The sequence below is a fragment of the Nomascus leucogenys genome, chromosome 3 (assembly GCF_006542625.1).
Source record: "Nomascus leucogenys isolate Asia chromosome 3, Asia_NLE_v1, whole genome shotgun sequence".
Taxonomy (NCBI): Eukaryota; Metazoa; Chordata; class Mammalia; order Primates; family Hylobatidae; genus Nomascus; species Nomascus leucogenys.
The window spans coordinates 134,421,129-134,448,737 of record NC_044383.1 but is presented as its reverse complement, the minus strand read 5'-3'; the positions used below and the strand labels follow the sequence as shown (position 1 = coordinate 134,448,737).

The following is a 27,609-nucleotide window of genomic DNA, read 5'->3' as shown; positions in this document are numbered from 1 at the left end:
CATATCATAAAGTGAGCTCCTGATCTTTCTTGCATATTCTCCTTCCTCCTCCTCTCTCTCCCGTTAACAGCCACACTCCCCTCCCAGCATCTTCCATTAGCCCTATCCATTCCAATTTAGGTCAATCAAGACCTAAATTCCTCCAACAAAATATTTCTTCTGTTCACTTCCTCATTTCCATTTCTACACTTAGTGTCTTTGCTCAGGCAGTAGCAATACCCTTTGGACTGCTCTTCCTCCTCCCAAGAGCATAATCCTTGGGTCATTCTCCCAATCAAAAGTTTTCCTATGTCCCCTCTTAACAAGAGAACAATGTCAAACTATTAAACTGGCATTTAAAGCTTCCACATTATGGATGGAACCTATTCTCCAAGTCACTTAGTCTCACTAATGTAACTGAGCTTCTCTAAGTTCCCTTGAGCATCCTAAACAAGATTCAAACTAATCAAATACCAAAGTAGCTCAAATTACTAAATTAAAAGTAAAGAACTGTGCATTCGACAATAAATCAACACAAACAACAGGTTTACAGTTTCCAAAATGGTAAATATTTCCCTACAGTCTCATCATTAAAACTTCAGCAATATTCTGATACACTGAGTTGCTTTAAGGAACACTACTTTTCTTTTTTCAACAGTAATGATTTTCCTATGACCCTTTCCCTGTATTCTTTATGACCTAGCATCCTAGTGATACAGTTTGGATGTCTGTCCCCTCCAAATCTCATTGAAATGTGATCCCCAGTGGTGGAGGTGGGGCCTGGTGGGGGGTGTTTGGGTCATGGCGGCAGATCCCTCATGAAGAACTTGGTGCCCTCCCCATGGTAATGACTGGGTTCTTGCTCTATTAGTTCGCCAGAAGCCAAGCAGATGCTGGTGTTGTGCTTGTACGGCCTGAAGAACCCTGAGCCAAATACACTTTTCTTTAGAAATTATCCAGCCTCAGGTATTGCTTTATAGCAATGTGAGGCGGACTGATACGCATAGCTTTTAGGGAACTCATTGCAAACTGAAGTAACTATGGTACAAATTCTAAGTTGAAAAACGAAACACTAAATGCTTCATCAAATCACTTTACATCATTTTTAAAGCAACTTTTTCTTTCATTCATGGATGCGGTAGGTGTAACTATAATTTGTTAAATAATTATTCTCTCAAAACCCCACTGCCCATTTACATACCTGCTACTATTACCAGGAATAGAATGAGGTACAAATTGAAATGTATGTGAAAAACAAACATTAAGTGCTAAATAAATGTAAAATAAAATAAAAATTAAAATGATTTAAGTGAACTGTAAATTTCTCAATCCTTATATCAAAATCTAGCCAAAATAATGTTCTCATTTGCAAAAAAAATGGAACCATCTTAAACATCTTCAAACACATATATATATTCCTTCAACATCTCAACTACAAGTTACAACGAGTCATGAGTGGCAACATTCAGTGTGGCTTCAGGCCATGAAAGGGTTATGCAACAACATAAATTATATCAAAATGGAGATTAAGTATTTGAAAAACTGATGAAAAATCTATCAAGAGTGAAACCTCCATAGAGACTTGGGTGAATATTCCCATTATGGTCTTTGGGAATAAATTTTCAAACAACTGAGAATTTCAAGGGGGATTTTATGATTCATATTAATTTCATCAAGTTGGCTGAGCACAGTGGCTCATGCCTGTAATCTCAGCACTTTGGGAGGCTGAGGCAGGCAGATCTCTTGAGGTCAGGAGTTCAAGACCAGCCCGGACAACATGGTGAAACTGCATCTCTACTAAAAGTACAAAAATTAACTGGAAGTAGTGGTGTATGCCTATAATCCCAGCTACTTGGGAGGCCAAGGCACAAGAATCGCTTGAACCTGGCAGGCAAAGGTTTCAGTGAGTCAGTATCACACCATTGCACTCCAGCCTGGGCAATAGAATAAAACTCTATCTCAAAAAATAATAATAATAATAATAAATAAAATAAAAATAAAAATTCATCAAATTTTACAAAGACAATTACTAAAAGGCCAAATGGCATTTCCGTTTTCTTTTATAAAGTTTAGATACAGCCTTGTACATGCTGAGGATTCAATATATGTTGACTGGATATAATTGCATAAGACTGAACTCCATAAATCTTGTCTCCTATGTTATGTGCATATGTTTACTGGGGAAATATTTTTATATTGTATTTCTCTTGGTCCCTAGGGTACCTGTAAGGCTCAATCAATATTTAGTGACTGATTGAATCACAGAATTATATATGTAACTAGAACTAATGAAGTAGATAAAACAAAAATACAGACCTGGAAGGCCTTTTTTTTTTTTTTTTTTTTTTTGGAGACGGAGTTTCGCTCTTGTTGCAGGCACCCAGGCTGGAATGCAATGGTGCGATCTCAGCTCACCTCAATCTCTGCCTCCCGGGTTCAAGCAATTCTCCTGCCTCAGCCTCGCGCGTAGCTAGGACTACAGGCATGCGCCACCATACCCAGCTAATTTTGTATTTTTAGTAGAGATAGGGTTTCGCCATGTTGGTCAGGCTGGTCTCGAACTCCTGACTTCAGGTGATCCGCCTGTCTCAGCCTCCCAAAGTGCTGGGATTACAGGCGTGAGCCACTGTGCCCGGCCACCTTTTATGTCTATCACAGATGTGTGAGCAAAGTTTTTATATTCTACTACTGGGTAGCTTGCGGCACTACAGCGTGTTAGTTCACAGTGAGGTCCTCCTTACAACTAACCCACCTTACATTGTACACTCATATCTAATGCAGCATGGTTGTTTATTTCCTTATGAAGTTTCTGTTTACTACGGAATGTCACTTTAAGTGCAACTTATAATTAGGCTTGTCCTATAGGAAAATGTAATCCTAAAAATTATGATTCATTGGTTTACAGGAAAACATGGCTCTTGTCTCAAGAAAACTAATTCTGAGAACTTTAAGAACTTTCTGGGATAAGAAACATCTGCTCTAGATTACTAGTAATCTCTTTTGAGATTTGAATATGCAACCATTAAATGTATCGCTGTGAAGTACTGCCTTCCACAAATGTTACCTTTTCCTTATAACAAAAACATACAGCCACCCCAACATTTCAGCAGTTTCTTACGGGGAGGGCTCAACAGGACTGCTCTGGAAAACACCCTAGTTAAATGTCCCTCTTGCACAGGTACCCTCACACCTTCTATTTTAAGAAGAATTCAAATTTGTGTCAAGATAAGAGCATGTTCCCTCATAGTCTGGGGTGAAAGTTATTCTCCTTTTTTGTTGTTTGTTTGTTTGAGATGGAGTCTTGCTCTGTTGCCCAGGCTGGAGTGCAGTGGTGCAATCTCGGCTCACTGCAGCCTCGCCTCTGCCTCCCCAGTTCAAGCGATCTGCCTGACTCAGCCTTCTGAGTAGCTGGGATTACAGACACGTGCCACCACATGCCACCACGCTCTGCTAATATTTGCATTTTTAGTAGAGATGGGGTTTCACCCTGTTGGCCAGGCTGGTCTCGAACTCCTGACCTCGTGATCTGCCCACCTAGGCCTCCCCGAATGCTGGGATTAGAGGTGTGAACCACCACACCCAGAATTGGTCACTTGATACATGCTTTGTGACTGCCTCCAGCCGTTCACGTTTATCAAAAACACAAGAAAATCTCCTTCTGTTGTCTGACTTAAAATATGCATTGCAGTTTTTAATGACAATCTTGAAGTCACTCAGGTAAGAAATTTCTTACATAGCCCTGAGGTGGTACTGGTATAAAACAGCCTCTCCTCTCTTGCCTTAGCGACATGGATGGCAGTTTTCAGAGTATTTCAGACACTTTCAAGAAAACAAAACTGAATTTGAGAGTTGATTTACGCAGGAACTGAATCTACTTCTACATTTAATATTGTTAATCATATAATACCATCTATTTACGACTCTTTATAATTGGATATCCAGTTAGTATCTGTTGAGCTTCTGCAAAATACAAGTCACCGTGAGGCACAAGGCACTATAGCATATGGTTTGAAGGACACAGAGATGCAACTTAAACCCAGCCATCCAGATGCTTAGAATTTGGCAGAAGAGATGAGACAAGCACATGAATAATAATGCATGGTAGGAAAGCACAGACACGACATGAGAAGTATCATAAAACTGCAATGCAGATACATAAGGGCAAGAGCCACTTAGCTTGGGGAACCAAGAAGAGACTGCAGAGAAAGTGGCATTACAGCAGGGTGGAGTGACAAGCATAGCAGGTGAATGTAGCCGAGTGACAAGTGTAGCGGGCAAAAAAGGTGGTGGGAAGGAGGCAGGGGCTGTTTATCTCCATAGCAAATCACTTCAATTTATGTGACAATGTATAAACTGCAAGATAATGAAAATAAGGGGGCACCTTACACCATATGCAAATATTAACTCAAAATGGATCAAAGGCCTAAACGTAAGACGTAAAAGTATAAAACTCTTAGAAGACAACATAGTGAGAAAGGCTCACAACACTGGGTTTGGCAATGATTTCAGTGGATATGACACCAAAAGCATAGGCAACAAAGAAAGAATAAAGTGAACTCCATCAGAATTATGAAAACATTTGTGCATCAAAGGACACGATCAACAGTGAAAGGCAACCCAGAGAAGGGAAGAAAATATTTGCAAATCGTGTATCTGATAAGATATTCATATCCAGAATGTATAAAGAACTTTATACACGGAGTTGGATTGAAATAAACTTCTTTTATCCATTGAGTTGGATTGAAATAAACAATCGAACTCATAAACGGGGAAAGACTTGTACAGACATTTCTCCAAAGAAAATACACAAATGGCTAATAAGTATATGAAAAGATGTGCTGGGCGTGGTGGCTCACGCCTGTAATCCCAGCACTCTGGGAGGCCGAGGCAGGAGGATCGCAAGGTCAGGAGTTCAAGACCAACCTGGCCAAAATAGGGAAACCACATCTCTACTAAAAATACAAAAATTAGCCAGGCATGGTGGCAGGCACCTGTAGTCCCTGCTACTTGGGAGGCTGAGGCAGGAGAATTGCTTGAACCCAGGAGTCGGAGGTTGCAGCGACACAGCGAGATTCTGTCTCAAAAAAAAAAAAAAAAAAAGAAAGAAAAAAGACGCCCAACATCACTAATATTAGGAAAATGCAAATCAAAACCATAATGAGATACCATTTTATGTCCATTAGGATAGTTATTATCGAAAAGGAAAAAAAAAGTGTTAGCAAGGATGACGAGAAATTAGAACCCCTGTTCCCTACTGGTAGGAATGTAAAATGGCATAGCCAGTATGGAGGTTCCTCAAAAAATTAAAAGTAGCAGGTGCAGTGACTCACGCCTGTAATCCCAGCACTTTGGGAGGCCAAGGCGGGTGGATCACCCGAGGTGGGGAGTTTGAGACCAGCCTGGCTAACATGGTGAAACCCCATCTCTACCAAAAATACAAAAATTAGCCGGGTGTGGTGGTGCACGCCTGTAGTCCCAACTACTCGGGAGGTTGAGACAAGAGAATTGCTTCAACTCAGGCGGCAGAGGTTGCAGTGAGCCGAGATTGCGCCACTGCACTCCAGCCAGAGTGACAGAGCAAGACTCCGTCTCAAAACAAAAACAAAAACAAAAAAATTAAAAGTAGAACTGCCAGATCATCCAGCAGTTCCACCTCTAGGCATATTCCCAAAAGAAATGAAAGCAGGGATTTGAAGAGATATTTGTACACTCATGTTCAAAGCAGCATTACTCACAATAGAAAAATGATGGAAGCAACCCAACTGGCTGTTGGTGGATAAATAAACAAAATGTGGTATATGAGACAAGGACATATTATTCAGCCTCAAAAGGGAAGAAGATTCTGCCACATGCTACAAGACAGATGGATGCTGAGGGCATAATGCTAAGTGGAAAAAAAACAGTCACAAAAGGACAAATACTGTATAATTCCACTTATAGGAGGTATTGCGAATGGCCAAATTCATAGAGACAAAAGTAGAATGGTGGCTGCCAGGAGATGTGAGGAGGGGAAATAGGGAGTCGTTTAATAGGTACAGGGTTTCAGCTTTGCAGGACGGAAAGAGTTCTGTGGATGGTTGGTGGTGATGGTGGAACAACATGTGATTATACTGTCACTGAACTGTAACTCAAAATCAGTTAGGATGGTAAATTTTATGTAATGTATATTTTACTATAATTTTTTAAAATAATTTTTTTAAAAAACTAAAATAATAAAAGATAAACTCAACTTAAAAAGTTCCACCCTCCTCCATACCACTCCTGCCATGGACAAGGCCTTCCTAGACCCTTGGAGAGCCTGATTCTCCCTGCTCCTCTCTTGGAGAGCCTGATTCTCTCTGCTCCTCCCTTAGAGCACCTGATTCTCTCTGCTCCTCCCTTGGAGCGCCTGATTCTCTCTGCTCCTCCTTTGGAGCGCCTGATTCTCTCTGCTCCTCCCTTGGAGAGCCTGATTCTCTCTGCTCCTCCCTGCATTCACTGTCATCCCTGTACTTGGCACTTTGCTTCACCTGTCTCTTGGGGCCAGACCCTGTCTTGCTTACCTGGATCCCCAAGCCCAGCATTCTGCATCTACGCTCCATGATCCCCCACAGGCTGTTGTAGAAGGTGATAGGCATATGTTGGCTGTCTTTTCTGCTGGGTGCTGATGGAGAGGACACTGTTCTAAGTTTGAACACTGGCAGTTAGGAATCTGTATGCAAACTGTAACACTATTTCACATAATGCAACAGATTAAAATAACATTAAACATATGCCAACTGCTTTTATCTATGACTTTTTTTTTTTTTAATCTCTTGCAGCTCAGAAATAGATTTCACTCGTATCAGCAATGTTCACACTGGGCCCCCAAATGAAGTCCTTCAGAGGTATTCTTTGAGATTCCTGTGACCAGCCAAAACAAACAAGCAAAAACAAAAACAAGCAGATTGCTGAATAAATTCAAATCTGACTAAAATGCTGGCTTGTGTTCAAAATTGTCATCTCCTGGGGTCAGGGCAGGTGACTGGCACCCAGCAATGAGAAGAATGCCCATCTGACCTGTTCTACAGCCCTGCCCTGCCCAATTCTGAAATCAGTATGGCATAGGCACAGGGCACATCTCTGCCTGCAGAAAATGTCTCTAAGTTTTATTTTACCATGGAAGCCACTTCCAGCACAAGAATTGGAGTCCAAAGATTACATTGTCGATTTCTGATTTTTTTTTTCTAAGTACCAAATTGCACTTTAAAGTTAGCAAAAGAAGACACATTCCTAGGTCAAACCAGTAAGTGCAGCTTTTCTCATGATGTGCTGGGATACAGAAGTACAGAACTTACCCACCAGGCATAACAAGTTTCTATGGGAAAATGGAGTCGGGGTCCAGCTGGGGTTTCTAAGATGAATCCACTTCACAGAGGGAAAGAGTGAGTGCATGCGGCCTCAGCCTAGAGTCGTTACTAGTGGCCATTTTCATCTGGGTGGTAGAGGCGGTGAGGACCCAAGAGTGAGGATGGGCTCTAGGTGGATGGAGAGCCAGGCAATATGAGGAGGGAACAAAGGCCAGAGGTAGCAAGGAAGAAGGCTCGCAGGAGTGAGGTAGGGCTGTGCAGAGGAACAGATGGAAAGGGAGAAGGAGCAGGCTGCCAGCGTAGTTCCTTGGTATCTTCATTCTCAGCCCTGCTAATCTGAGCCTGGAGTAGAATGCAGTGGGAACAGGGCAGAACTTTCTGTTTTCTTCTGCGCCTTTCAACAAAACCCCCCTAGTCAAGGAGGGAAGGAAGAAGGGACAAGGGTCGGAGGGGAGCTTTCTATTCTCCTTTCTTCCTGCTCCTCCTTCTCTCTCTTTTCCACTTCTCCTGGCAACTATTATTTGCTAATATTCTCACTGGCACACACATACATGCATACAGAGGTGATCACAGGCAGGAGGGGATGCCTAGGTGGGCAGAGCTGGGAGAGAGTCAGGCCTAAGAAAGGCACAGAATCACCCCATGTCCAGGGTGTGGAGTAGGAAGAGGAAATGGAAGAGGGAAGCAGAGGCAAGAGGCAGAAGGCAGGAGCACCGCCGGTTTGAGCAGTAAGTTCTAGCTTTCAGTCAAGCCGCTCTGCGAGCAGAATCAACAATCTCTTCCTAGACTGTGATGAGCTAGCTTGGTTCCACTCTGCTTCCAACACTGCATTATTATTTTTTCCTCTCTGCTATTCTGCAGCTCCTTGCCACTACACAATACACTCAGCTGTGTTAAACAAAAACACAAAAGTTGCTGCTGTCTTGGACAGTTCCCTATCAGATGAACAGAAAGGCCAACTGAGCAGAAAGTACCAGCAACCATAGCCTGGGCTGGGGCTGGGGTGGGGTGTTGGAAGGGGACTGGGGACTGGGATGAGGGTGAGGCTGGGGTGGGGCATGGGCTGGGAGAGGGGAATGGTGGGGCTGGGGCAGGGGACTGGGCTTGGGGGGAGTGGGTGGTGGGAGTGGGGCTGGGGTTGGGATGAGGGTATGATATGGCTGGGATGGAACTGGGACAGGGGTGAGGGTGTGGGAGGCTGTGGTGCTGGGCTGGGGGTGGGGCAGGTGGTAGGGGTTGGGGTGGAGCAGGGATGGGCTGGGGGGGGGGGGGGGGGGGGGGGGGGGGGGGGGGGGGGGGGGGGGGGGGGGGGGGGGGGGGTGGGGCAGGTGGTAGGGGTTGGGGCGGAGCAGGGATGGGCTGGGGGTGGGGCAGGTGGTAGGGGTTGGGCGGAGCAGGGATGGGCTGGGGGTGGGTGGTAAGTCAGTTTAGAAAGGAGTGAAGTGCCAAGCACATTTTTTTTTCTATTGTACTGGTTTTTATGTAGTTTATCCTCAGTGGATCCTGGACGTTTACATTTGTATACCCATTTTAAGACAACAGCCTATCCCTTAGAACCATATTTTAAAAATAGGTTTACATAAGCAAACTTTACAGCATGAAAGACTTTTGTCTTATCAAATACACTTTAATTGGGAGCCTTTCCTCCTCTAATTAGAAGTCTGAACTTGTTAACATATTTTATGTTTTTATTAGCCAGCAGGTTCATTCTGTAATAAAGGCATTTCTTTTCCAGAATTATACTTTCAAAACTTTCTTGCTTAAAAGATTTTTCTTATTAAATATTTATGCTTATTTTTAAAACCCAAGAGTGTAATAAGAAAGCCTCACTTTATGAGTCTAGGAATGCAAATATCCCCAGAATGCATAGGTACTGTCATTCATTCATCCCACAAAAATTTATTCCTCCTCTACTATATTCAGGGGATTGTTCTGGCCATAGAGATACAGTAATGGACAACATACTCACTATAGAAAGGTGTAACAGCATTCAAAGTACTATGGAATTTTGGAATTAGGAATAAAGGTACTAAAAATCACTGAATTGTACACTTAAAAGGGTGAAAATTATGGTATATGAATTATATCCCAATTAAAAAACTCATTTTAAAAAAACACTATGGGAAGGCGGGCTGCGGTGGCTCACGCCTGTAATCCCAGCACTTTGGGAGGTCGAGGCGGGTGGATCACCTGTGGTCAGGAGTTCAAGACCGGCCTGGCCAACATAGCAAAGCCCCATCTCTACTAAAAATACAAAAATCAGCCAGGCATGGTGGCAGGCACCTGGCATCCCAGCTACTTAGGAGGCTGAGGCAGGGAGAATCACTTGCACCCAGGAGGAAGAGGTTGTGGTGAGCTGAGATTGAGCCATTGCACTCCAGCCTAGGCAACAAGAGCAAAACTTTGTCTCAAAACAAAACAAAAATCCAGCTGTTAACAATTGTTATCTTTGGGAACTGGGTATTAAGAGACGTTACAATTCTACTTTGGAATTTTTATTCAATTTTTTTTACAATGAATGCATGTTGTAATTGTATAGCAAAAATTACTTTTGGCTGGGCACAGTGGCTCATGCCTGTAATCCCAGCACTTTGGGAGGCCTAGGTAGGAGGATCACTTGAGGCCAAGAGTTTGAGGCCAGACCAGGCAAAATAGTGAGACCTCATCTCTTAAAATATATATATATATTTTTTATATTAATACTCTATATTATATCATGCTTTATAATATTGCATTTTGATATTATATTACTCAAGGACATAAACTAATCTGTAAATCAAGTCAACACAAACTGATTCTTCCAGAAGGCTCTGAGGAGACTCTAGAGAAGAAAATGCAAAGTTAGGGAGTGGCCGGGGAGGATTGGGCATTGGCCTCCTGGTTTTAAATCTCATCTCTGATACTTACTAGATGTCCAACTTTTAACAAGTGCTAACTTTATAATGAATATCTCTACTATAAATAATAATATCTATGATAAGTATTCATTGAGCTCTAGCATGTACCCAGGAACTACGCCAAGTGCTACATATAGGAACGTTATCTTATTCAGCCTAGACAACAACTGAACAGAGGGCATCGTCTTCCCCATCGGTCAGTCTTGGAACTGTGGCACCTCTCAGTGGGGTCCAGGCTGGAGTGTGGCGCAGCCTGGGTCTTCCCCACACCTCAGCGGGGTCCAGGCTGGAGTGTGGCACAGCCTGGGTCTTCCCCACACCTCAGCGGGTCCAAGCTGGAGTGTGGCGCAGCCTGGGTCTTCCCCACCAGGTGGTACTTTCAGAGAACTGGTTTCTGCCTCTGCCCAACCTAATCACCAGATAACTAATATCCACCTCACACGGTTATTACAACAACTAAACAGGATAATAGATGTAGATGTCTCATCAACTCTAATGTGCTTTTTAAAATGTCATTTTTGGGCTGGGTGCGGTGGCTCACATCTGTAATCCCAGCATTTTGGGAGGCCGAGACAGGCAGATCACGAAGCCAGGAGATCTAGACCATCCTGGCTAACACGGTGAAACCCCATCTCTACTAAAAAATAGAAAAAATTAGCCAGGCGTGGTGGCGGTGCCTGTAGTCCCAGCTACTCTGGAGGCAGGGGAATGGTGTGAACCCAGGAGGCAGAGCTTGCAGTGAGCCAAGATCGTGCCACTGCATTCCAGCCTGGGTGACAGAGCGAGACTCTGTCTCAAAAAAAAAAAAAAAAAAAAAGTCATTTTTGGCTGGCCACAGTGCTCATCCCTGTAATCCCAGCACTTTGGGAGGCCAAGGCAGGTGGATCATTTGAGGTCAGATGTTTGAGACCAGCCTGGCCAAAATGACAAAACCCTGTCTCTACTAAAAATACAAAAAAAGTAGGGCATGGTGACACACGCCTGTAATCCTAGCTACTTGGGAGGCTGAGGCAGGAGAATCGCTTAAACCCAGGAGGCAGAGGTTGCAGTGAGCTGAGATCGCACCACTGCACTCCAGCCTGGGTGACAGCAAGACTCTTAAACAAAAAAACAAACAAACAAAGTCATTTTTGTGATAATTATCAGCATGGTTGTTATTACCGCCTTCCCATACTTTGGTTTTTCCTCTTTAGTTCTTGGCAGTACTTTAGGTAGCAAGGCAGATAAAGTACCCTGAGGTTTAGACGTGTGAAGTGAAACTGACGATCAATGATGCAGAATTGCTTAATTGATAATTATCACATCACTGGCATTGAAAAGATTCAAAAAAATATTAAATAGTAAAACTTCCCTTCAGTTAAAATTCTCCTTTAGAAGGAAATGTTTAATCTTCATGAATCAAGTGACTGACTCCAGTGAAGAATTCAGATAAAATACCCAAACAGATCCCAAAAGATGAGAGATCAAAGGAATATCTTGGAGAAAAGAAACCCACACCCTAGGGAGAAAGGACATACACATACAAACAAAGATACCCTTTGAAATCACAGATGAAAATCTGTCTTCCTTTTGGCATCTTTGTTAAGAAATCATGTCTCTGCTGTTGCACACATTAAAAAAATAACATACACTCCCCACACACACATCCAGATGTTCAGGAATATTCATGATGTGCTTCCAATTTGGTTTGGACTTGCTCTTGATTTATTTTTGATTAAGTTTCATCAGCTTCTGCTGGGGCCCATGAGATGGAGGGCATTGCTGTAGCACAAATTTAGAACATCTTCATATTCTAAATAATTGCTCCAGTCTCTCAAACTATCCCTTATACATAAATTACTTATGTGCAGGTCTCAGAATGGCCAGAGACAGGAGCGGTGGCTTACTCTTGAACCTAGATTCTTTTTTTTTTTTTTCACTTTTTTTTTTTTTTTTAGTATACTTCAGGTTTTAGGGTACATGTGCACAATGTGCAGGTTTGTTACATATGTATCCATGTGCCATGTTGTTTTGCTGCACCCATTAACTCGTCATTTAGCATTAGGTATATCTCCTAATGCTGTCCCTCCCCACCCCCCCCCACCCCACAACAGTCCCCGGAGTGTGATGTTCCCCTTCCTGTGTCCATGAGTTCTCATTGTTCAATTCCCACCTATGAGTGAGAACATGCGGTGTTTGGTTTTTTGTCCTTGCGATAGTTTACCGAGAATGATGTTTTCCAGTTTCATCCATGTCCCTACAAAGGACACGAACTCATCATTTTTTATGGCTGCATAGTATTCCATGGTGTATATGTGCCACATTTTCTTAATCCAGTCTATTGTTGTTGGACATTTGGGTTGTGAACCTAGATTCTTAATACCATTCTAGAGGTGGTAAATTAAGCCTCCATTTCTAATACACAGATTGACCTATCAAGGGAGAAAAAAAAGCAACAACCTAATTTTCTTTTTTGAGAAGTGCAGTGAAACACTAAAGGAAAGGCATGAGCTGTGCTCTGGGGTATATTGAGATGTATTTTCCAAAGTTACCCCATGAGCGAGTTTGTGTCCTTCCTGATAGTGAATAGTTGAAATGTCAGGATAACTGATGTGACCACATCAATTTTTTTTTTTTTGAGACAGGGTCTCACTCTGTTGCCCAGGTTGAATTGCAGTGGTGCAGTCTCGGCTCACTGCAACCTCTGCCTCCTAAGCTTGAGCCATCCTCCCACCTTAACCTCTGAAGTAGCTGTGACTACAGGCATGCACCACCATTCCCAGCTGGTTTTGGTTTCTTGGGTGTTTGTGGTAGAGGTGGGATTTCACCATGTTGCCCAGGCCATTCTCAAACTCCTAAGCTCAAGCGATCCACCAGCCTTGGCCTCCCAAAGTGCTGGGATTACAGTCATGAGCCACCACGCCTGGCCATCACCAGACAAATTTGCTCAACATTTTACCATCTTGTTTTCTTCAACTTAAAATTCTTAAAACTTCCAAACCTAAAGAAAAGACAATCCCAAATGCAAACATACTGCTGGAATAGGGGCAGTGGCCTTCCAATGAGAGGGAACGAGAGAAACCTCCCACTGATATACACGGTGATCCAGAGCTCAGAGCTTAATTCTCTTTTGTTTTCCCCCAGACAAAGTCTCACTGTGTCGCCCAGGCTGCCGTGTAGTGGCGCTATCGTGGCTCACTGCGGCCTCAACTTCCCGCGTTTAAGTGATCCTCCCACTTCAGCCTTCCCAGTGGCTGGGACAACAGATGTGTGCCACCACGCCCTGTTTATTTTTGTATTTTTTTTTGTAGAGACAGGGTTTTGCCATGTTACCCAGGCTGGTCTCAAACTCCTAGACTCAAAGGATCCACCTGCCTCTGCCTCCCAAAGTGCTGGGATTACAGGCATGAGCCACCACGCCCAGCCCAGAGCTCAGTTCTTTCTACTGTTAGTCATTTCGGTGCACAGGAGCTGTGGTGAGAGATCAGTCTAAAATATGACTGCACGCGTCAGGAGGACAACGTCAGGTGTGGTGTGTGATAACACCAGCATAGGCTCGGGGCCCTGCCTCAGCTGACTTCCAGGCTGGGCCCTGTAGGTGTCTGGCTAATTCCATTCCAGATACCAACCTGCCTCAGGCCCCATGCAGGGTTCTACAGAATAGGTGGGCCACTTGGCTTGGACCACTCAGTCATCTCCTACCGTCTCAAATGTAAACTGTTGACATCATCGCTAAATGACATAGATACAGCTACAGAAACCCACTCTGAGGGCCTGGAAATAAGCAAACATTCACTGCACTCCTTTACATTTTGTCTCACTTCAAGATCATACTGCCTCTAGTGTGCTACAAATTAATATTTTTAAATAGCCTATAATTAGCTTCTGATTAGCCTAAATAAATTACACTGTAATCTTCCATGTTAAAAATGTATATAATTGTCAAATGTAAAGACTGAGATCACACTACAATTTTGGCATCCTGGTTTTAATATTCCAGGCTCCAAAAAGGCACCCGGCCTGGGCCTCATTCACCCCCTGAATGGTCCTGACTCCAAAAACAGGGATACTCCTTTCCCTCCCAAGCCCTGGCCAAGCCCTGGCTACCTGCTAGGTTCTGCCATCAAAGTGGCCACTTTTACCTGAGTTCCTAACTTCTTCCCAGTTAGTGTCAATTTCCTTAACATTTAGGAATGCTGTCTGTTGTACGCAAATGGAAACAACAAAGCTCAGACTTTTTCCTTTTTGGCAAGTACTAGTATTTAAGTAGTATGCTAGTTTGGTGTTTAATCCCTTGGGGGTACTACTTTTTATTAAAGCAAGCAAACAAAAAACCATTTCTAAATGTTCAGGAGCAAGAGAAAAAGAAGCTGAAATTCTGTAATCCTAGCACTTTGGGAGGCTGAGGCGGGTGGCTCACCTGAGGTCAGGAGTTCGAGACCAGCCTAGCCAACATGGTGAAACCTCATCTCTACTAAAAATACAAAAATTAGCCGGGTTTGGTGGCGGGCACCTGTAATCCCAACTACTTGGGAGACTGAGGCAGGAGAATCACTTGAACCCAGGAGGTGGAGGTTCCAGTGAGCCGAGATCACGCCACTGAACACCAGCCTGGCAGACAAGAGTGAAACTCAAAAAAAAAAAAAAAAAAGCTGAAATTGTTGATGCACATTTGAAAAATCTGAAGCCCTCTCTACTCTTAGACTGTCATGCACAACACAGCCAAGCCGGCAGTTTCCATAAGTGCACAAACAGTCTGCAAAGGTGTCTAGTGCCTAAGTGTAAGGTTGGAAACACCTGAACTGACTGCAGGGTTAATAAAAAAACCTTCTTAATTACCAAAGGTATAGAATGCCAAGATCAAATCTGGCACCAAGAGCTCTGTTGATGTCCACGTTCACACAGTGCCATGTGCAAAAAATGCTGACTAAATTGGAATGGGGCATTTGATTACAAATGTGACTTTGTCTGAGAGAGGCCAGAGCACAGAACTGTATTACCATCTGGCTTAAGATATAATGCCTCAGTGTATTTGACATCAAGTGTGTGAATCCCACAGCAGAATGGAGTTCAGACTCACCATCTAATGCCCACAGATACTGATCACAATCTTCAAATCAACTGTAGCCCAAAGCTAGCAAATAATGTAAGCGAAGACAAAAGGAAACAGAACAAAAACAAATGCCATTTAGAGAAACAACGGGGCTTCAGCAGGATAACTCAGGATAGTGTGCGGCACAGTTCTCATTCTTATCCTATGGGGATGAGAATAAGAATTCAGGGACGACATAAGTCTTCTGTGTTTCTATGCTCTGGGGGCAGACCTGTGTTCCTTAAAAACAATGGTGACCTTGTAGACTGAGCTGGGCAGAATCTCACTTTCCTGGTCATTTTCTTGAATATCCAGGAAGCTCAAATGTACAACAGGAAACCTGTTTCCCACATGCTTTGCTGTCTGTAGCAAATAACAAAAGAAGAGCAGTCAATGAAACCAAACAAAAACCCACAAGACCGGACTATGTGCACATGTCTGCGTGAAGCTAGATGCAAAGCAAGAACAAATTCACCTTGGCCCAGCGGTCAACGATTGCAAAATGGCAATTTATTCTGTTTCGCCCTGTGAATAGCAATGAATCGGAATATTCTACTTTATCTTTTATGTCATTAATAATCCAAGGACCTGTGAAAGAACAGCCTGCCTCTGTTTTTCCCTCACATCGTTTATACCATAGTTTCTAGCCACATTTACCCCTCCCTCCATTTTTGGCCTTGGATGAAACTGTGACCTCTCTCTGAAGTAACTCCCCACGGTCCACACCTCCCTCAACCAGGTCAGTCTTTCCTGTGCCTTCTGATTGGGAAGCCTGGGTCATCACTTCCTCTAAGGAGTCGTCAGGGACCCTCGTCTGTGCTCCTGCACAGCACGGTAAGAGTAGTTACTTGCCCCACACCCCTACTAACTGTGGCCTCTTTGTGGGCAGGGAATACATATTTTGTCTGTGATTCTGGAAAGGCAAAATCCCACGTAACAGACTCAATGCTCATTAAATATTTCAAATATATTTAAATGCTCAGTTAAATATTTACACACATGAATGAATTCAACAAATACTTATTGGGCACCTATTATGTGCCATGCACTGTTCTCTACGCAAGGGTACAGTAGTGACCAAAACAGACCCACAAAAATCCCTGCCCTCAAACCAGGCAGGACCCACTGGAAGGGACAGGAAGCAACTCTGCAGGTGCTGAATGTGTTCTCTGTCATGCTGGGCTGTGGGTGACGTGGGTACATTCATTGGATGAAGTTACACAACTGACATTTGTGCGTTTAGATGTATATAAGTTATACCTCAAAACAAATTTTTTTTTTTGAGACGGAGTCTCACTCTGTCACCCAGGCTGGAGCGCAGTGGTGCGATCTCGGCTCACTGCAACCTCCACCTCCAGTGTTCAAGCGATTCTCCTGCTTCAGCCTCCCAAGTAGCTGGGACTACAGGTGCCCGCCACCACACCTGGCTAAATTTTTTTTTGTATTTTTAGTAGAGACAGGGTTTCACCATGTTGGACAAGCTGGTTTCAAACTCCTGACCTCAGGTGATCCATGTGCCTCAGCCTCCCAAAGTGCTGGGATTACAGACACGAGCCACCATGCCAGGCCAAAACAAACTTTTAAAAAACATAGTAATCATGAAGTGTGAGTGGGGTGTGAAGATGAAACGATGGCAGGATGCTGCTGGCTGTGGATGCCGGGAAACAGGCCCAGGATGTTCACGATATTATGATCTTTATAGATGTTCACATTTCCAACATAAAAAGCTATAAAAAAGTCCCTGCACTCACTTGAATAAATATTAATGAAGTACAAGTAATGGATACTCTTCAGCATTACTGCAGGGATTTTTCAACTCGGAATAGAAAGGAACAGAAAGAAATCAACAGTTACAGTCACTTATGAGGACAGCAATTTTTTTCATTTAAGCCGCTAATAACTTTGAGATACTTTACTCTCATTTTATAAATTGGGAAACTGAGGCCAGGAGAGGTCACCCCACTTGCCAGGTAAGTAAAAGAGCCAGAATTTGAACCAAGTCTGTGACTCCCTCAGCCTCTTCCCATCAATGTTTCTTACACCCTGTTGCTTACTGCAACAAGCCCGGGTAAGGGCTCTTGCTCCAGCTTGGAGAGGGGGTGGTACAGTCAAAGGAGGCTCTGACAATTAGCACTGGTCACAATGGACACTACTCTTACTGCCTCTGTCTTAATCCAGAACTATATTTGGAAGGTTTAAGTTATTGAAATTCCAAGAAATGATAAGTCATTCCTACACCATTAACAATGGTTCTCTTTTTTTTTTTTTTTTTTTGAGATGAAGTCTCGCTCTGGCACCCAGGCTGGAGTAAAGTGCCACTGCATGATCTCGACTCACTGCAACCTCGCCTCCGAGGTTCAAGTGAAGCTCCTTTCTCAGCCTCCCAAGTAGCTGGGATTATAGGTGCACACCACCAGATCTGGCTAATTTTGTATTTTTGGTAGAGATGGGGTTTCACCACGTTAGCCAGGCTGGTCTTGAACTCTTGACCTCAAGTGATCTGCCCGCCTTGGCCTCCCAAAGTGCTGGGATTACAGGTGTGAGCCACTGCACCCGTCCAGCAATGGTCCTACTATGACCTTTCACAGTTACAATATGCAATATTTTTATTGACATTCCCGGTCCTTAAAGACCTCAGTGCATCTCCACCTGGGCTCCCTTTTCCTTGTATTCATACAGTCATGACAACAAATTGGCACAGAAGCTGGGCCAGGCTTCAGTTGCTGATGAGTATGTCATCATCAACAGAGTGCTGCTGGGGGTAGGGACTTCTCTGTCAGCTCCGTGCCACATCAACAACTGCACAAACTTGTTTTCTGCCAATACCCACACAGATCCCACCTCAAAGATGCTGAGGAAGCTGATACTGCCAGTAATAAGAGGCCACCTTGAATGTGTTCCTTTCCTGACCACAGTGTCACTTTGACAGATGTCAGACTTAGCATCATTCGGGTTGGGCCATTATGGACTTGGAAAGCTACTAGCATTTCTGATTGCAGCTTCTCCCAGCCAAAAAAACACATGGTGCCCAGGGATTTTGCCAAATGTGGAGAGATATGGGCAACTTCCCTGCTGTTCACAAGCACTAATGTCCCAATCCCCAGCAGAGGGAAAGGCTATGGTCCAAACACACCATTCCTGAAGGGCCCATTTGGTGCTAAATAAAAACTCTCACCATAGTTATAAATGTGAGTCATAATCTCTGTTTATATTGTTGAATTTTTACCCATCTGTACTCTCTGTTGTCTTCACCAAAACTAACTGGCCCCAAAGACACTTTATCAAATGCATTATTCCAGTCAGGATCCGGGTGATTAAGTCCTAGAGAAAGAGCTTGACATCCAGTCCAGAAAGTTAATTACTAACATAATTATCAAAACCTTTTATTTTTCAGGGTTAAGTCAAGCAACTCTGTGGGCTGAGTGTCCTTTTGTTTTGTTTGTTCTCCAGTTGATACATAATTAGCTCTTAAGGACAATGCATTTTTTGACTTTTTAAAGCCAAACACAAATATCTAAGTATTCTATCTGTAGACTATTTCTTCAATCTCCAAAATTCACCCAGAAGATTTAGAATGAAACAAAGCCATAAACCAATTCAACCCATCACCCAAAATTCTCCGTCCTCAAGGCGGTCTTCTAAAATGACTTTTTCTAGAGCAGACACAACAAATCTAATGCTACTTTTTCCCTATAAAATGTTTGAGGCTTCTAATATGTTACTGCGTATTTCCTCTTCTGCTTTTAACAGATTATTTCGTCTCAAAGCCATCTTGCATTCAGCTTTGACAGGGCTGCTGACAAACAGAAAGAAACTGGCCAGTCGCAGTGGCTCATGCCTATAATCCCAGCTCTTTGGGAAGCCGAGGCGGGTAGATCACCTGAGATCAGGAATTTGAGACCAGCCTGACCAACATGGGGAAACCCCGACTCTACTAAACACAAAAAATTAGCTGGGGAGTGGTGGCACACACCTGTAATTCCAGCTATTTGGGAGGCTAATGCAAGAGAATCGCTTGAATCCAGGAGGCGTTAAGTTGCAGTGACCTGAGATTGCGCCAATGCACACCAGCCTGGACAACAAAAGCGAAACTCCATCTCAAAAAAGAAAGAAAGAAAGAGAGAGAAAGAGAGAAAGAAAGAAAAAAATTATTAAGCTGCAGGTCCTCAGACCTGAAGTTGTGCCAACCAAGCAGCCAGGAGGCAAGGCATATTGTTTACTTGTCTGAAGGCAGAATTGAAAGATTAGAAATATATGTAAAATTCTGATGCAATAAAAGGGAACATGACAGACTGGAAGTCACAGCTTTTCAAGGAAATGAGTTCCCATCAGGAGTCAAAACTGTTAAGCACTGTGAGAGGGAACTTTCAGTAGGTTAACAGTGTTGTGTCATAGCCTAAATGATGACTAGCCTCAAAACACATCTAACATGGACATCTAGACTTTGGAGCCATGTGAGTGACACAGGAAACATCCAGCACCTAAACCCGATCCTTGCCAGTTTTAGAATTTCCCTTTTCCACTGCAACTTGTCTGGAATTTCATAGAAAGAGAATCTGAAGGCTGAGCGCAGTGACTCACGCCTGTAATCCCAGCACTTTGGGAGGCCAAGGCGGGTGGATCATCTGAGGTCGGGAGTTCGAGGCCACCCTAGCCAACATGGTAAAACCCTATCTCTACTAAAAATATAAAAACTAGCCAGGCATGGTAGCGGGCACCTGTAATCCCAGCTGCTTGGGAGGATGAGGCAAGAGAACTGCTTAAACCCGGGAGGCAGAGGTTGCAGTGAGCTGAGACCATGACATTGCACTCCACCCTGGGCAACAAGAGCAAAACTCTGTCTCAAAAAAAAAAAAAAGGAGAGAAAGAGAGAATCTGAATATGCCAATTTGGGGTCTTACTTGCTAACTACAATTTAAAGAATGAACAGTCATGCTTCCAGCCTGGCTTGAATCAGCTCCCATCAATTTTACCCACCACCAAATTCTTGCACCTTTGATGGGAACTAATTAAGCTCATGTGGTGTTTTTTTCCCCCCAGACTGTCTTCTGCTGTTTTAGAACAGAGCACGCCAAATTAGCCCCATCTGTTTGAATGAGAAAGAGGTTATTTATCCCACTGATGGGCAGCTGCCTTCCAAAGTTCCTAAACACCATGGGATGATGATGGTAACCCCAACTCCTAACCAGCTAGAATCCTGAGAAGAGCAGTTTAGTGTTGTCAGTGGTCTGTCTTCACCAGTTCACAGCAATCATTTCCTCAAGCACAGTAAAATGTCTGAGGAGGCCACGGAGTCCTACCAGACTATCATTTGAGGCAAGAATTGCAACATTCTGGCCGGATGCGGTGGCTCACACCTGTAATCCCAGCACTTTGGGAGGCCGACGTGGGCAGATCACCCAAGGTCAGGAGTTTGAGACCAGCCTGACCAACATGGAGAAACCCTGTCTCTATTAAAAAAAAAAAAAAAAAAAAAATACAAAATTAGCCGGGCATGGTGGTGGGCGCCTGTAATCCCAGCTACTCAGAAGGCTGAGGCAGAAGAATCACTTGAACCCAGGAGGCGGAGGTTGCAGTGAGCCGAGATCATGCCACGGCACTCCAGCCTGGGCAACAGGAGGGAAACTCCATCTCAAAAAAAAAAAAAAAAAAATTGAAACATTCAAGAATTCAGGGCATTATGCAATATTTAAGTTGTCCTGTGGTAATCTTGCCAAAATGAAAGTATTTTTTCATTAACTATGCTCCAACAGGAGAGCCTAATGAATTTTAAGAGTGTGGGAGTCTTTTGACACATAAAGTTACTTTCTTCAAAAGGAGGAAATAACCCCAGCATTCACACATGTCAAGGAACAAAGTTAAAAGAAAGAAGCCCTTGACAACACTGCCGCCCACCTGGGCCAAGGCGTCAGGCTCCCGTGGTGATGGCTGTCAGCCCCTGGATGACACTTCTCAGCCTCAGTCAACTTTAACTCCCATCCCTGCCACTACTAAATTGGTGAACATAAAAAAAAGAGAATCAATTAATATTTGGCAGTCATGATACAATGTTACGCCTGATCCAAGGAATCTTTACTTGGTTAAGAAAAGAAGTAAGAGTAATAAGAACACCATAGTCTTACCGTGGAAACAGATTACATTCAGTTACAGAATATAGGGCAGTGGTACCCAACCACTTGCTGGGTCCCTTATATGAGAGGAATCACAGAACCCTTGTATGTAACATAAAAATAATTATTAACAAAAGAATTCTCTGTTCCTAATTAGTTCTAAATTAGTTACTTAATTATTTTTTTGTGTGTGCTCACCCTAAGTAGATAAACAGGAGGTGGTAGGAAGATAAATAAGGATTCAATTGAATCAGCAGTTTTCAAATTTTTTTTTTTTTTTTTTTGAGACAGAGTTTCACTCTTGTTGCCCAGGCTGTAGTACAATGGCACGATCTCGGCTCACCGCCACCTCCGCCTCCCAGTTTCAAACGATTCTCCTGCCTCAGCCTCCCAAGTAGCCGGGATTAGAGGCATCTGCCACTACGCCCGGCTTATTTTATATTTTTTTAGTAGAGACGAGGCTTCTCCATGTTGGTCAGGCTGGTCTCAAACTCCCGACCTCAAGTGATCCACCTGCCTCGGCCTCCCAAAGTGCTGGGATTACAGGTGTGAGCCACCGCTCCCGGCTGTTTTCAAATATTTTTTTAAAGGCAGAGGAACTCTGTTACTTAAAACATATCCATGCAGCCCCCACCATATGAGATGGCTCAAAAGGAACAGGTCTGGATGAGGAGATACAGAGGGCTGAACATTTTCTTCTGCCTCAACCCCACTTCTTGAGGAGGTCCTGAGGTTGGCATAATGAAATAAAACTATTTGAAAGGCACGGAACTAAAGTGAATCCAATAGTAAGATATTTAAACTGAGAAATGCAGATGCTTTCATGATATTTTATAGCAAATATACAATTTTGAACTACTGGTATACATACAAATTTTATATGTAGCACCTATGCTATTTAGTTACTGTTTATCACATACAAGTCCAAATGTGCCACTGATTATACACATAAAGGTTTCCACAAACAGCCAAATTTATTTCAATGCACCTGAGAGGAGAATATAGCCATGAAAGATGGTGATGACAAAGAAGTCTCAAGGACAGGGAATATGACTACAATAAAATGTTAAGTAATAAACGAAGAAGTTTTTTTTAAATATATAGATACAGCATTGTTTCACTCATTTTTTTTTTTTTTTTTTTTATGAAAGTGTCTTTAGGCCAGGCGCAGTAGCTCACGCCTGTAATCCCAACACTCTGGGAGGCCAACGTGGGTGGATCACCTGAGGTTGGGAGTTCGAGACCGGCCTGACCAACATGGAGAAACCCCGTCTCTACTAAAAATACAAAATTAGCTGGGCTTGGTGGCACATGCTTGTAATCTCAGCCACTCGGGAGGCTGAGGCAGGACAATCACTTGAACCCGGGAGATGGAAGTTGCGGTGAGCCAAGATCACACCATTGCACTCCAGCCTGGGGGACAAGAGCAAAACTCCATCTCAAAAAAAAAAAAAAAAAAAAGAAAGAGTGTCTTTAGTGGTGGACTAGTTTTGCTGATTTTTAAATGCCCACAAAAACACTGGAAGGATACCTGCTAAAACACCAATGTGATTATTGCTAGATGAGAGACTATGGGTGATTTATTGTTCCTTTAAATTTTATGTTGCTTTCCAAAAGAAGAAAAGAAAAAGAGAAGAAAAGAAAAAAGGAACGAAAGGTGGAAAAAAAATTAGCCTAGACACCCTTTGGGCTTAGAGTCAATAAAAAATGTAGTATACACTGGTGAATAGTAAAAACATACTTTTCCCTTAAGTAAACAAATAAAAATAAAAATCTATTCTTTTAATGAATGCAAAGGTTCGATCCTATTGCTCCAGCCAACACCCACTCAGTTTGATATCTGTGGCAGAACCGGGCCAGTCTTTTAGGGACCTGAACTTTCTACCCCACACTGGTGCAGCAGCCTACAGATTGATACCCCAGGAAGCGCTAGCAGTGGTACAAGGACCAAGGAGAAGCCCAAATTGGAGCAGCTCTTCTCACAGAAGCATATTCCCAGGACCCCCACTCACCACTTCCAGGTCCTGGGAAACCCGCCGTTTCCGTAGCTCCTCCATCCTCTCGCACACGTCGGAGAAACAGGTGTTGTAATAATCTGCATACTGCTGTGCCAGGTCATCGATGTTTCCCAGTGAACCGTCCTGAAGGGGTGGAAAAACAAAGGCGGTCAGGTCAGTCCACCCTGGAAAAGCCCACAGCCATTGGACCCCCCTCTGTGCAGAGTTTATGGTAATAAAGGCCGGTATTTAAGCGGGAAACATCAAGTGCCAGTTTGTTTTACATGCAGAATCTCCTGCTCCTCAGGACAGCCCTCTGACAGGGGCCTGTTTTTTCCCCACTTATATTGATGGGTAAACAGGAGCTCAAAGAAGTTCAGCGACTGCCCACAAATCCTGGGACTAAGAAGCACAGAAGCCAGGTGTCCAACCTGGGATGGTCTGGTGCCAACGCCAGAGTCTTCAACCCCCATCTCTCTGCCTGCCTAGCAGGGCTAAGACAGGAACCACCAAGGAAGCACCTTCAGCAAAGGCACCGTGTGAGGAAGAGGCTCCTAATGCCCAGTGTGGCCCCTGGCCTGCACCACCACCTCCTGGGAAGCTCATAAAAGAGATGTCAGGACCCCTCTCCCAGGGATTCTGATGGGAGCCTGAGAATTCAGGAACTGACAGAGAACTGCATCTGGGACAAATCTCACTGCACCTCTCAGGAGACCCTCAGAAAAGTGGAAAATCTTTTTATTCATTAGTCATTAGTGTTCATTAATATTCATTATTATGGTCATTAATATTCATATTATTCATTAGACTCATTATGCACTAGGCATTCCAAGTCCAGGTGCAAGAGTACATGTTACAAATTCACCTGCATAAATAAGTAAACATGTCACTTGTTTCTTCCCCAAGGCAAGTGCCACGTAATTGCTCTAGAGCTCATTCTGAGTTTCCACCCAGCTCCATAGTGCCTGGTACTGGTTAAGTGGCCTTAGGCACGTCTCTTAACCTCCAAGGAACACTGAATAATCACAGTACCTACTTCAGTGAGGACTACTGGAGTAACACGTGTGAAGCGCTTAGACCTTAGCCGGCTCATGTAGTCCACCCGGCAGGTAGTAAGTGCTAAAAATTTCTCGCAGTGTAACACTCGCTGCAAGATCATGTTCCACACTATAGTCTTCTTTTAGAGCAATGGGTTCCTAAATACACACCTGAATACATACAGGGAGAATGACAGAAATGCCTTGTACATTTGTAAATTATGCCATTTCTTCTATCCGTTCATTCAGAAAGACCTCTCCTCCAGGCTCTTTTTTTTAACCTCCCAACATTCTGCTCTTTGGTATAAATAAATGACTTTACCAAGACAACCAGGGAAAATACGACTTTTAGACCACCTAAAGCCACACACACATTTTCCACTTTACAGACTGCTAGCCAACCCCTTCAGTTATTTAATGTTGGTGCACTGCCCATAGCAACACACACCTAACACTGCAAAGCAGGCTTAGATGCAAGCGGGGCTTGGGAGTTGGATTTCTCCCAAAGCCTTTCTGCTAAAGACCTACACCCTGGTCAGGAGGCTGGGGCAGAGCAAGGATCATCTCTACCCTGCTTCTGCATTCACTGATTTTACAGAACCAAGGGAGAGGAGAAACAGAAACGGGAAAAAAATGACGCTTCAGAAAGGCTCCTTGCTTCCCCACCAATAACATGTTCTGTATTTGAGCTGATGGCCTCGAAGTTCCTAGCACAGTGTGGAGACAAGAAGGACTCTTCTAAGGCCAATGAGATCTTTGAATGTGTCTGGACAAAAGTCACTCCTTCAGTACAATCAGTCTTGTCTGTCTGAGCCCACAGCCTGGATTGACACAGCAGGCAAGTTATGGGAGACCCCCTCCTCTTCAAAATGTTGTCTATTGTCAAGTGTCCAGTGGAAAAATAACAAAGGTCAAGACGGAATCTGCTGATGCCCCTCTGAGGACATGCACCGTGGTGCTCAGCCTCCTGGCCTCTGCTGTACTGCCTCCAGGAAAGAAAACTGCCTGAAAACAGAACCTGGGCTGGGCACGGTGGCTCACGCCTGTAATCCCAGCACTTTGGGAGGCCAAGGGCAGTGGGGCGGTTGGGGGGGGGTGGATCACCTGAGGTCAGGAGTTTGAGACCAGCCTGGCCAACATGGTGAAACCCCATCTCTACTAAAAACACAAAAATAAGCTGGGCATGGTGGCGCACGCCTGTAATTCCAACTACTCAGGAGGCTGAAGCACAAGAATTGCCTGAAATCAGGAGGCAGTGGTTGCAGTGGGCTGAGATTGCACCACTGTACTTCAACCTGGATGACAGAGTGAGACTCCATCTCAAACACAAAACAAAAACCCAGAATCTGTCTTGAAAGAAGAGGGAGCCAGGACAGAATATATTAAGGTGGGGTTCCTAAAATGCGGCATGATAAACTGATATTAGGATCCCAAGGATCCTCCGACACACTGCAACTCAACCACACATGCCCCAGGGTCACAACTTGACCAATTCCATCTACAGCCTCCGGATGGCCCAACCTTGCCCAACCTGCCACCCAAATGACCTTGCTAAAAGATCTGATGGAGTCTCTCGCACTGAGATCCTTCCATGCCCCATCACCCATCCTACAATATAAACCCCAAATGTACCAGCCTTTCAGTCCCCTTTACCTGCGGTCTCCACATCCTCCATGCAGTAGGGGCCTGAGAGGACCCAGAGAGCAACAAGCAGTTCCTCCTGGAGGCACGAAGCAGGCCTTCTCCCATGCATCCCCGGTAACCCCATCAACACACACCCCCAAGAGAACTGAGGGAACTCCTGGAGGAAACTTTAAGATAGAAGGAGGGCAGAAGAGCAGCTCCCATGGGGGCATGGGTTCTGACCACCAGCTCCTGACAGCTGTGACTAGGAGAGCAAAGCGCCATCCCCTGGGAGGCAAGGGCTCGATGCCACAGCTGCCTCAGCTATTCAAGCACCTGGGGCCAGGTGCCTGGCTCACACCTGTAATGCCAGCACTCTGGAAGGCCAAGGCAGGCAGATAATTTGAGGACAGGAGTTCGAAACCAGCCTGGCCAACATGGTGAAACCCCGCCCCTTCTAAAAACAGAGCCAGGCGCAGTGGCTCACGCCTGTAATCCTAGTACTTTGGGAGGCTGAGGCGGGCGGATCACCTGTGGTCAGGAGTTCGAGACCAGCCTCACCAATATGGAGAAACCCTGTCTCTACTAAAAATACAAAATTAGCTGGGCGTGGTGGTGCATGCCTGTAATCCCAGCTACTCGGGAGGCTGAGGCAGGAGAATCACTTGAACCCGGGAGTTGGAAGTTGTGTTGAGCCAAGATTGTGCCATTGCACTCCAGCCTGGGCAACAAGAGTGAAACTCTGTCTCAAAAAAAAAAAAAAAAAAAAAAAAAAAAAAAAATTAGCAGGGCGTGTTAGTGAGCGCCTATAATCCCAGCTACTCAGGAGGCTGAAGCAGGAGAATCACCTGAGCCTGGGAGGCAAAGGTTGCAGTGAGCAGAGATCGCACTATTGCACTCCAACCTGGCCAGGGCAGCAGAGTGAAACTCTGTCAAAGAAAGAAAGAAAAGAAAAGAAAGAATGGAAAGAAAAGAAATAATTTACTAAGGATGCCGAAGGAAGAAGGAAGGAAGGAAGGAAGGAAGGAGAGAGAAAGAAGGACAGGAGAGGAAGGAGAGGAGAGGAGAGGGAAGGAAGAGAAGGAAGAGAAGGAAGAGAAGAGAAGGAAGGGAAGGGAAGGGAAGGAAGGGAAGGAAGGGAAGGGAAGGGAGGAAGGGAAGAGAAGAGAAGAGAAGAGAAGAGAAGAGAAGAGAAGAGAAGAGAAGAGAAGAAAGGAGGGCTGCGTGCGGTGGCTCACGCCTGTAATCCCAGCACTTTGGGAGGCAGGTGGATCATGAGGTCAGCAGTTTGAGACCAGCCTGACCAACATGGTGAAACTCCGTCTCTACTAAAAATACAAAAAAAATTAGCTGGACGTGCTGGCGGGTGCCTGTAGTCCCAGCTACTTTGGAGCCTGAGGCAGGAGAATCGCTTAAAACCGGAAGGCGGAGGTTGCAGTGAGCCGAGATTGCGCCACTGCACTCTAGCCTGGGCAACGAGAGCAAAATTCCATCTCAAAAAAAAAAAAAGAAAGAAAGGAGAGAGAGAGAAAGCAAGCAAGAAAGAGAGAGAGCAAGCAAGCAAGCA

At 44.2% G+C, this 27,609-nt stretch overlaps 1 protein-coding gene across 3 annotated transcripts in view; it reads right to left on the bottom strand.

Annotated features, from left to right (window-relative positions):
* Nucleotides 1-27,609, bottom strand: part of SASH1 (SAM and SH3 domain containing 1) — a 212,430-nt gene that overhangs the window by 137,913 nt on the left and 46,908 nt on the right. For all 3 annotated transcript variants that reach the window (XM_003255856.3, XM_030809810.1, XM_030809811.1), the window contains exon 2: nucleotides 23,398-23,526. In XM_003255856.3, coding sequence (XP_003255904.1) covers nucleotides 23,398-23,526 — 129 coding nt within the window. The remainder of the gene's footprint in view (nucleotides 1-23,397; nucleotides 23,527-27,609) is intronic.